The following is a 12,029-nucleotide window of genomic DNA, read 5'->3' on the forward strand; positions in this document are numbered from 1 at the left end:
CTAAATATTCTCCTATAACCCTGCTCAATAATATTCTATAAAACCACATAGTGGTTTTATAAGTCGCATGCCAGTTACTTTCCTAATTGTCCCATATCACAGGAGGCTCCATTTCCCAGGCTCCCTGTGCCAACACACTTCCTGCTAGGTTCAGCCAATGGAAACACTGCAGAAAATGAGTGGGTGGGAGGGAGAGAAGGCAGAGAATTTCTTCATCTCCCACCCCATTCCACGGTCCCAGTACTTGCCCCCTTACCCTAGCTTTGGGACTCGGATCCAGCCAGTGGGATTGAAGCTACTTTTCTTGATGTTGCTAATCCCTGGGTTGCTTCTCTGTACTGCTTGGCTTCTCAGCATTGCCATCACCTATGTAACCAAGTCACAGTATTAAAATGTTTACAACGACTGGAATGGATTGTTTTCCTGACTGTACCCTGATAAAGGGTGAGTGGATCTATTACATAGAGACGGTTTCTCTCTTTAGCTATTATAAGCCATATGATAGTCAATATCCTTAAAGTTAAATCTTAGTCTTCAACTGTATGTATTTCCTTAGCACAAATTTCTGGAAAATTACAAAAAGCCTGCTGTGAGGCATATTGCCTGTTTTCCCCACAGAAGGGCTATACCAATCATACTTCCACCAACAGTGTAGGAGAATGTTCCCATAATCTCACCAATTTGATATCAGAAAAAATATGGTCTAATTTTAATCTTTCCTTCACCCATTGGCTATCTCCATTATCCTCTTAGCCGTGGTCATCTTCTTCCCTCAGTTATTGTCAAACAGGGCCATGTGAATGTTAATGGGTATCACTAGGGACTTTTGATGAATTTACTCCCCAGACCTGTGTTCTGCTTATTGGGGAGAAGGGAAAGCTTGGTAGAGAGAGGACAGAGGCAAGTGCTTTTTGGATGTTCACATGAGAGCTATATATCCTGAATATGAATCACATTTGCCAACCAAGACCAGCCAGAGGCCCTCAGGGTGGTGCTAATTTCAGCCAAGCTATTTAAACAGTAGACCGCAGGACTAGCTATAGCTCTTCAGTGGCCTGAAATCTAAGGGGTCAGAGGCGGTCCAGGAAAAGCTGCCTTCTAGTTCCATTGGGACTGAGTTTCTGGAAAAGCCACATGCCTCTCAAACACACACACTCAAAATCAAGACACCCATAAATTACTCATCGGGCTGGCCAGGAAGTACTGAGATGACCAGAAGATGACCACACTCTTAAAAACACTCATGAATCACACATTTGATTATTTTGGAAAATGTTAAAATTTATTAATAATAGTTAACATCACAGTTAATTAAACTAGTTATGTATTGTACATAATGACAACATCTTCACTAGACTGAGTGCTCAAGGATTTGAGATGATTCGCTATTCATCACACCCCGAAGATTGAGATCCACTGTATTTACACAAACCAAAGCCATGTCAGCAAGGGACTGTCAACCTGATTCTGAGAACACAAACATTCAAAATTTATTTTCCAGTGTTCCTTTTTGGAAACCAACAACACATCTTTAATACCTACACACACACACACATCTCTACCTTTAAAAAAAAAAAAAAAAAAAAAGTGTAACTTCATAGATAGTACCTAATCTTCAAGCTTAAAATTTAAGTTAAAATTAATCTCTATTTTGTGGGCACCCTTTAGTGAACTAAAATCTACATGAAACCTTTTGGCTTTTGTGTAGCAGGAAACACCCACATTTTGGGTCAATTAGTGCAGATGGGAGCAGCAGAGGAGCTACACCAGACAGCAAAGCGAGACCAGAGCAAACGAGAAGGACCAGCCCCTCGCCCCTCTGTGCTCCCGGGAGGAGCTGGGCCGTTTTCACCTAATTACACCCAACTTGGCTTAAAAGTCGTATAATCAGACACTATTCTCAGCACAAGTTTGATAAATATACAAAAACCGGGTGCAATTTCATCGTGAGTTTCTTTCCATTCTGATCCTTGTATCCAATTCAATAGTTACATCCCTCTTTATTATATAGTATCCAGGTTTAATGTCTGTGCTTGTGTGTATTTTAGGGCAGAGGCGGGCTTTCAGATTCAGAATCAACTGCACTCTTGAAAAGTAGGGATGGAAGTTTTTAAGCCACTCTCATCCCTCCCAATAGTTTGAAATAAATGTTGTGTATAAAAAAAAGAAAAACACAAAAGCAGGTCAGCAGACCAATGATAGCTCAGCCTAGGGAAGCACATGGACAACAATTCTTCTAAAACATTTAAAATACAAACCCAAGGTGAAACTTGCTGGGAGGGCTCAAATACACCAAAAATGTTGTCCCTGAGGTTTTATTTGGTTGTTTAATTGTTCTGTTTTGGTTTGTTGTTGAGGATTAGATACAATTTAAAAAAAGAAATTTTGGTGACTTCCTTTATCTTGTCAGAAAGCTTTAGAATACTACTGACTGCCTTAAGAATAAAGATTTCTAAGCCATGAGTCCATTTGAAACGATTCCTTTGGTTTCCTTTGCTTAACATCCCATGGAATATTGCCAAGAAAATCTCTAGATGGAGGAGCCAATTGCCGTGGTCTCTTCAGTCTATTGGCTCGGCCTCCATCTCTGTTCCTGCCTTCCACACACTTCCAAGACCACAGGGGAACGAGGAGCCAGAAGCAACCGCTTTGCCATTCACTCACCCTGAAGAGGCTTCCCTTCTCTTCCCACAGGCGAATGAGGTATTTCTATGACTAGTCAGTATCTTCCCCTTCTGCCCTTTAACTACACTGAGGCCAATTCTGACAAGACTTGCATATCTATATACATAACAAATTAACATATAAATACATTACATACAACTGACCATTACATGTCAAGATGAAGAAGCAGATCAACTTCAAGAACTAAATAAAATTTCAAATATAAATTAAAATGAAAATACAGTGTTTCCACTTTTGCAGGAAAAATTTGTAAAACAAACTAAAAACTCCCCCTTCCCCAAAGGTCCATTGCTCGTGGATAACATGTGCACCCCGCTGAGATGCGACGGCTGGCCCAACTGCAGGTTGCGTCAACTCCTGGCTTTGGTTTCATTGCCCAGACTCAGGATTCCTTGATTCCAGGAATAGCAAATGCTGGAATCCACAGGGCAAATGCTTGTAGATGAGGTTAAAGAGGGGCTGCTGCGTGGATATCCATGGATTTCCCTCCACTGTCGCCCCTCCACTCTCCCCACGTCTGCCTATAGGACAATCAGGCTCACATCCTCAGTGGAGACCTCCCAGATCTCTGACAGGAGAATCAGTAACAACATCAGTGCTGGGGGATGCACCCCACCTAGAAATGTCATGTTCAGGCTCCAAGGTGAAGCAACCATATCTTCATTAGTGTCCCCATCCTGTAGAATTATACAGGGACATGGAATTTGGCAAGGGGGATTACTAAGGGTGACAATTTTCATGTTTTAAGAGAACCAATGGGAATGGTTATGATGCATATGAACAAATCCTTATTTGGAACGGTATTTATCTTAATAGGGCCAAGCTCAGCCACCAAGCTCTACAATGAGATGCAGAGACAAAATCCAGTCCAGTGGGGTCCTCTCTGCCAAGGAAAAGCCAAGAGGTCTGTCTGTGACACAAGGAGATGACATCTTATAATTTAAAACAGGGAAGAGGGAGAGAAAGAGGAAGTCCCTTCCGATTTCAGGGGTTCTATCGCTGTCCAGCCTCACGGATGCGGCAGGCCACAGCAGTGATGAGCGCCGCCCCCTTCCCACTGCCATCCTCTGACTGCAGGAAAGACACATCACATTTCGGAGCCAGGTCCTTCACTGTCTCATGCATGACTTTGGCAAAGCTGGAAAAGGTGGGAGGAAGACACAGGAAAAACCATCTTAGTCATGATTGGTTTGTATTTGCACTTAGAAATGAAAGCTAAGAAGCGATGCTGGAAACACAGAAATAATTAAGAAGAGGAGAAGGATGACAGCTATAATGTATTAAACATTTACTATATATTATTAAGTACCAGAAAACCGTGGCTTGCAGACACTAGTACTATGCTCAATTTCCACATCACATCAGCCATTAGGAGAGGTAGGATTCAATTCTGGGACAAATGTCTGAGATCCTGGCAAATTGTGTTCTTAAAACTAATAGTAAAAGAGAAGTTCAACAACCATGGAAGCCACAAGTGTGCCTAACAGAGGAGCACAACCTGTTCACAAACTCTGGAGGGGGAGACCAGGACTCATAAATGTGATTTTCTATTTTCCTGGTGCATAGCCTCATATCAGAGCCACATCTGCTCCAAAATGTCATTGAAGGCAAAAGAAGCAGACTTACAGAGTCACAGCTAGGATATCACAGTGATCACAGATCCTTCTTATATGGACCAGAGAAAGAGAGAGTTGTGATCTGCCCCAATACAGCAGGGTCAGGACACCCTCCCCATCTACAAAGCTGAGGATGCCATGTCCCAGGGTTGGTGGCTGGGCTTCTGTCCCCCTCCCAATCCTCATGAAACTTTATGTATAATAACAGCCTGTGGATGTTGCCTGTCGCCTGTCAACCCCCGCTCTAGAATGTTGAAAAAAATCTTGCTCCAGAGTTCTAGCATTACATTTGCCAGAATGTTCACAGTAGCACTGTTTGTAATGGTCAAAATCTAGAAGTAACCTAAATGTCACATCAACGATAGAAAAAACAACAATATACTCAAAGGTCCGCTATACAGCCCTGAAAATTAATGAACTGCCAACTGTATACTTCAATGCGGATGCATCTCAAAACAAACACTGTGTGAGAAAAGCCAGCCACAGAAGAGATACCATGTGATTCTATTTGTGGCAAGTTCAAAAATAAGTAAAACTAAACAATATGGATGCATACCTAGATATACGGGGTGGAAAAGAAAAGCAAGGGATTGATGCAGCACAACACTTACCCCTGGCATGGGAGAGTGAGGACACAATTGTGGAGGGGCTCAGAGGGGGCTTCCCACGGTGGAGGGTGAAACACAGGCCTATTTCTGATTATGAATCTTAAAACTATAATCCATGTATTATATACACTATTTGGAATGCCTGATAATTCACTATAAAGTAACAAAGGAAAGAGAGAAAGAAAAGGGAAAGAACAAAGAGAAAGAAGGTAGGCAGGGAGGGTTGGGATCAGGCACTCACTGAGGATGTAGCTTGTAGAGGGTCCCATCCACACCCACTGTCACTTTGAGAGTGTCCAGCCCACGGTTTTCTCGTATCTTGTCCACCACAGCGGCCATGCCTGCGCCACAGAGCTGGGCTGCCCGCCGGGCCACCACGGTGCACACCTCCTTAACAATGATGCTGTCGTCACAGGTGCTCTCGAGCCCTAAGTGTTGCAGGATGGCTCGGACTTGCAGCAGGGCCAGGCAGTCACTGGGGTGGGAGGGAGACAGCAAGTGTTCAGTCATGCACCGAGAAGCCTGGTAGCCTACCACACCAGGGCCTGACTCCTTACAGGGGAGGCTCTGTGGGGGTCTAGCTCTCCAGGAGCTGGCCCCTCGAGGTGGTTCCCGTTCCTAAATTCAGACCACTGCTCATCCTACTGGACTACACTGACTCTTCCTGAGGATGACAGGAATACAAAGAGCTCCTCATTCCACTCTCCCTACTCCAGGTAGACCATTACTACTACAAAGTAGATACTCAAAACAAAGCAAATTCACTGTTTATCACAGTGGTCAGTTACAAAGCTCTTTCATGTCCATTCTCTCGCTGCTGTTCATGGGTTTGCAGGGCAGGAACTAACCAAGCAGCATTAGACTCGTGCTTTATTTCTGCTCTGCTGCTCTGGGTGGTCTGAACTGTATTTATATGCTATTTAAGAAGGAAGTATAAATAAAGTTATAGAAAGAAAATAAACCCTCCTATATAAAGAAAGCTATTTTAGAAGCCTGGAATCACCTCGTTGAACATAACAGACCTATAAGCTAGAATATATCTTTCTATTCACTGGTGCAGATGCCCGAAGGGTCTACTCACATCAGTTGTCTAGTTCCTGTTCTTCTCTGCCCTTAGAGTAATGGCACAGCATTAATTTTTAAAGGGCTCTGAAATTCATTGTTCTAATTTGGAGATTTTCCACCATTTGACTGCAGGAGTGAGGCTTTGCTCTAATGAGCCACTGTGTGGCATGTGTCTGCACTGCCTGACGTTCCAACCTTTACTCAATCCTGGCTGCCTGATTACTGCAGCCAGCAGTTAGGAAGGGCTTTCAAGCCGAGTGTGGATGCTTTAATAGGTTATCTTCCTCTGTGCGTTTCAATCTACATGCTACGAGCAGATATCTTTCTACCTTTGATACATGGCCTAAAAGCCAACAATATCACTTTGCATGACCTCAGGCCAGGCTTAGCACAAACTTTCATGAGAATGCTCTGTTTGCCCTTAAAATGACAACTGCCCATAATGTGCTTTTAGTAAACACTATAGACATGAATGTGTTTGCCACTAAACTGACTTTTGTATGAGTCATGCCCTGAGCTGTGGAAATCCTTCAGTTTGTCTGCCAGTGAGAAAAAAGGACATGGCCCCCCGCTACCCTGAGCCCTAAGCTCTCACCTCTCAATCTGAGATAAGAACTTGGTTTCAAAGATGCCCCTTGTCTTGAGCCGCTCTGAGATGCGGCCTCGGAAGAGCAGCCCACGCTTGGTGAAATCAATGAGAATGTTACGGACAATCTCACCCAGGTACATTCCACTGATCATTTTCTCGAACCTGCAATGTGAGTAACATTCATGGAGGTTAAGTAGGAAGGTAGAGGGATGTGTTGAGACAGGACAGGCCAGCTTAGTCACCCCCAGTGCATCAGAAGTGGCAGACAGGCAGACACCCCTGATGGGAAAGGAATTGCTACTTGATTCACTTGGGCAGGATCCCTGGTGTCTTTGCATGCTAATTCACAACCTTCAGCAACACTGACCACAGTGCCCAAGGCCCGTGGGGCTCCTGGGGAAATAAGCCTTGGAAAGGAATCCACAGGGAAAGGAATTCATTTCCTTTCCAAGGCTTATTTCGAAATTTCAAGAAGCAACTCAAGAAGGAACACACCACAACCCCACCGGACTTCTCGGAGCAGGGGAGAATGCTGAGTCTTAATCTTTAACCTCACTAGGCATTTGGCATACATTCTCTTGGACCTAATCATCATTACTCAAGCAACTACTGCCAGCTGTAGGGACCCCGTCCTGGCCACTGGAACTAAACATGATTATGCAGTGGCTTGAGGGTCTTTTGGTCCTGAAACCTGCCTTGAAAAAAAATCGAGGTCCCTAGTTTCAACAAATACCCCATCACCACCCCAATCTTGTCTTGGCCCAGCCTGCTTCCTTCATTAATGTTGCCTGCCTGGCACCTAGAGGCATTTTAGTCTGTAACTTCTATTCTAGACACATGTTTTGCAAAGTGTATTCTGCAGAACTAGGGTGTTTGATTAATCTAGTTAGGAAACACTACAGACAACACCTTAATGATAAGTGTGTTAGATCTTAAGCTATTGTCTCTCAGCTCAGACCCCGCTCCCCTACCATGCACAGGGCCTTGTGACACTGGGGCTGGCCCCTTGCTCAATTCTGACAGTAGGTGGTGCTCGGCACTGGAAGATGGAGGAGGGAGAGGATTTGCTCCTGTCTGCATCACCCAAGAGATGCTCTTCAGCCTGGCAGCAGCAGGTGCTTCAACTTTCTATTTGTTTCTCCTTAGAGTGTCAGACCTAGGGTCTAGTATTCTCCCACCTGTTCTCCTAGGCTTTTGGGTGGGAGATGCTTCTTACATTTACTAACTCAGAACTTTCCAGGTGCATTCGACAAGAAACCCTTTCCAAGAAAACCTCCTTTATTAACATCTCACAGAACGAGCATCCTGGGAGATGCCATTGTGGAAGCTCTGATCACTTGTTGCCATCCAGTCCTGGGATATACTTAACAGGGCCCCAGTTGGGTGCCTACCTCTGCTTGCCGGGGTTGAGGGAAAGCTCATCCACAGCCACATCAAATTCTGTGCGGAAGTCATCTAGGCATCCATTGTCCCCGAAGGCCCCCCATTCCATGTTCACACACATCTGCCCCTCTTCTCCTTCCACCAGTTCCACATTGCGCATCTCCTCCATGTAGCAGGCATTGCTGCCCGTGCCTGCCAATCACAGGATACCAGGGCCTCACTCAGCACCATCCCCTCCACACCCGAGGCTGTGCATCCCCAGGTGGAAAGGGCAGTCTAGGTCCTTACCAACGATGAGGCCAACTTCACAGTGAGGGTCTTCAAAGCCACAGGTCATCATAGTTCCGACTGTGTCGTTCACCACAGCAACCACATCCAGGTCAAACTCCTGAGAAGGCAGAAGCAGATGCCCAGTTCACAGGTGAACCCCAATATTCTCCTTCCAGACATTTGCATGGGAGATTTATAGGTATATAAAATATATATCATACACCATGGTTGACCCTCTCATTCCATTCAGGTCCGTGCTTAAATGTCACCTCTTTGGCGAGACCCTCCCAAGTTGTGCTATTTAACAGTGCCCTTTTCCAGCACACTTGCTCCATTTGCTCTCCTCACCCCACTTCACTTCTTTCTTTTTTTTTTTTTTTAACTCTATATGGTCTAAAAAGTGAAGGCATGAATAATACACCCCTTGTTTAGCATATAATCAAGAAATAACCATAAAAATGCGCAACCAGCAGCCCTCATGGCTGCTCTGCTTATGGAGTAGCCATTCTTTTATTCCTTTACGTGTGTGTGTGTGTGTGTGTGTGTGTGTTTCACAGCTCTTAACAGCACCTGCCACTAGGTCATGGACTTTATAGAACAAAGCTTTGTTGTGGTCACTCCTGAACCGCCAATGCTGAGAACATGGCTTGATACACAGTGCACACTCAACAATTTGCTGAACGACACTTGAGTTAATCTTCCTCCCAACCTGTGCAGCCACACTTACTGTTGCCCTCACTTTCTGAACACACAGACCAGGTCAATCATTGAGGAGCTGACACATCAGACCTCGTGCCAGGTGTCTCCTACCTCTCGCCGGTGGATCGCTTCCTTCAGCAGGGTCACCACGTCCTCGCCCTCGCAGCCAGATGCCTTGAAGCCTTTTGTCCACTTGAGGAGGATGCTCTAAAAATCACACACGAGCATGGAGAGGACATCAGGGAAAGGGTCCCAGGTCAGTTCTGGGGGTCCAGCTGTGCTTCTAGCTCTCAACCTCACAGGTCAGATGGATCTCCCAGAGTCACCAATCATCTCACCCACAAATTAGTCTAAACTGTTCCTAAGGTACTTACTTGGATTTATTGAGCACCTACTGTGTAGCAGGTACTGGGCTAAGCACAAATCATGCATTACATTATTTAACCCTCACAGCACCCTTGTGGAACATCTATCATGTTTATGGCCACTTTATAAGAAACTGAGGCTCTGGAGTGACTTGCTGAAGGCCTACAGCTTGGAAGAGAGAAGCAGGATGCACTCCGAGGCCCTTCAACCCCAGTGACTGGGCTCATAAGCAACATGCAGCTGCCCCTGCTGTGCAACTTCTTCCTATGTGCTTGGTTCGCTCACTGGGCAAAGCAGTTTGCTCTGTCCCTATCCTTTACATCAGAAGGGTCAGTGTATGTCTCCTAATTTTCAAACTCCAGCATCTGGCGAACAAGTGCTTTGCCCACAGCTGGGTGACAGCTAGGCTTCACCACCACCCCACGTCTTCAGTGAGGAAAACAACTCCAATCTCCTCCTCAGCATCCTCAGTGGCCCCTTGCCTTCAGTGTGGTCCTCTGGGAGCAGATGCTTGATGGCTTTGAACCTGGGAGAAATACTTTGGGTTTTATTCCCTGATGCCCTCTCTGCTGCCACAGCCCACCAGGAAACAAGCCTCAGGGCTTCAGACTCCTTACCCAAGAACTCGGCTTCCATAAATGAGCTGTGTGCTCATAACCCACCCACTTGCATGATTTCTCCAGGCCTTGCTCAGGGATTCATGCCCATCAGCTTGGCATTTCATTCACATCAACATGGAGGTGTCACACTATGTTCAGACCCCAGGAGATTCAGAAAAACAAAGCACATACCCTCAGACAGCTGGCTGACGAGTGTGTGCTGATCTCTACCCAGCTCTCTACAAGTTAGCTTCACATCGCTGACGCAAGTTTGTGTTTATGGGATGTTCAAATAACATAATTTCAGGTGATCATTATTTCAGGTGATCCTTACTGATAAGGCAAGTGGAGGCCCAACAGCTGGGAAACACAGCTGGGGTTCATAGAGCACTGGGGCCTCTAAGCCCAGGGGCCTCTGCACTGGCGGGATTTCCCCATCACAGGAGGATCTTGCCAGAGAAATGACTTCTGCTTTATTTGCTCTTAATTTTTACGGCTCTAGACCTAACACGTGCTCCTTACAGAAACCTGGAACACAGAATAAAACCTAATCCAATGGCCTGGAATCTCACAATTCAGACAGAAACAGTTAACACACATTCTGGTTTCCCTGGCAAATATAAAGATAGTGTCTACTTGAAAATATTTTGGTAGGAAGTCTAGAAGAAGGATATACACTGGAGTGTTATGCTTTTATCATCCCGTTAATTGTATTTTATATTTTTCTATAAAGAGATTACCATTTCTAAAGAAAAATAGTTTTAAAACTTTTTAGTCATACCACCAGTATTTTTTCATGTGATTAGAATTTCTTACAAATAGCTAGTGGCTGATATTAGCTAATAAGTGGGTCATAATTTATTTAACTATTATCTCACTATTAAACAAGTTTGTTTCTAATATCTTTGTTATAATAAGTAAGAGTCCATAAATAGTACATAAGTATTTGTCCACATGAGACATAAAGCAACGCTGGTCTGGTTAACACTAGATGAATGTTAATAGGTGTTGAGAAATACCAGACTAAGCTGAGTTTTTATTGCAGAACTTCCTAAAACCTTAATTATACTAATGCACATGGGGAATTCTCTCAGATAAGGAGGAGAAGGAGGCATTTACAAAACTCAGTGAAGCAAGTTGAGGGCCACTGTTGCAGGGACCCTGTGGGAAATGCTGGTCTTTCCTTGTCACTGGGGTAGGCTTTTCTGTGCTGGCCCAGCTCTTTCTGTCACTTGCTCCCACCTACATGCCCCTCTCCACACTGGGCAGCCTGCTCACCTTTCTTTCCCATCAACTCATTCTTCTGACTTGTTCCAAGTCCTCCTGACATCTCCCAGGTATGCACTCGGATTAACATCTGTCTCACTACCTGTCCTGGGGGCTTCAGTATCCATCCCATTAGGGCCACATTCCAAACAGCAGCTCTATTTTTTTCTGAGCTTGCTTCGTCAGCCCAGCTTGTTTGTAAGCATCTAAAGGTAGGAGCCATGCCTTTTATACCTAGCAGTGGCATGTGCAACATACCACACACCAGCAGCGTACACGTGCACTCCTACATGACTGAGACAGAGACACAACTGCTTAAAAACAGTCTCCAGATACCTAATGCTTAGGGCTACCAGTCATCAGCAGATCCAGCACTGCCTAATCAGTTCTCCTCCACTTCTCGGGGCACTCATGTCCAGAACAGCCAGGAGTGCCAGATCCTCACGCACCTACTTCATTCACCCAAGGTAAGCTGAAGAGGAGTGAGAAGCAAGATGAGAACAGAGAAGAGCCAGGGCATCCAAACAACAGGAGAAGGCATGAAAATGCCCTGAGCCCATAACAAGGGCCTCAGGAGCCCCACAGCATAACTGACAGCACAGGCTCAGGCATCAGGAACTCAGAATCCAAATCTTGGCTTGGCCAGTCCCAAGCTATTATGACCTGGAGCAAGATACCCAGCACCTTTATGGGGCTTATTTTCCTTTCTGTAGAATGGGTATTCAAACACATCTCTTATATGGTTGCTGTGAGGGTTAAACGAGATAATGCACATAAGAAGCCTAACATAGTACCTGGCATAAAGTAAGTGCTTAAAAATGCTATATATATATCTGTATGTTCAATACAGATGGGGTCTTCCTATGTTGCCTAGGCTGGTCTT

At 44.9% G+C, this 12,029-nt stretch overlaps 1 protein-coding gene across 1 annotated transcript in view; it reads right to left on the reverse strand.

The window, feature by feature from the left end:
• Nucleotides 1-1,255: 1,255 nt before the first annotated feature.
• HK2 (hexokinase 2) overlaps nt 1,256-12,029 on the reverse strand; it is a 59,846-nt gene continuing 49,072 nt past the window's right edge. Inside the window, exons 13-18 of the mRNA XM_054474837.2 lie at nt 9,027-9,122; nt 8,235-8,334; nt 7,955-8,138; nt 6,570-6,725; nt 5,151-5,384; nt 1,256-3,823 (exon numbers count right to left, since the gene is read on the reverse strand). Of these exons, the coding sequence (XP_054330812.1) occupies nt 3,679-3,823; nt 5,151-5,384; nt 6,570-6,725; nt 7,955-8,138; nt 8,235-8,334; nt 9,027-9,122 (915 nt within the window). The 3' untranslated portion in view covers nt 1,256-3,678. The remainder of the gene's footprint in view (nt 3,824-5,150; nt 5,385-6,569; nt 6,726-7,954; nt 8,139-8,234; nt 8,335-9,026; nt 9,123-12,029) is intronic.

Source organism: Pongo pygmaeus, chromosome 12, assembly GCF_028885625.2.
Source record: "Pongo pygmaeus isolate AG05252 chromosome 12, NHGRI_mPonPyg2-v2.0_pri, whole genome shotgun sequence".
Classification (NCBI taxonomy): Eukaryota; Metazoa; Chordata; class Mammalia; order Primates; family Hominidae; genus Pongo; species Pongo pygmaeus.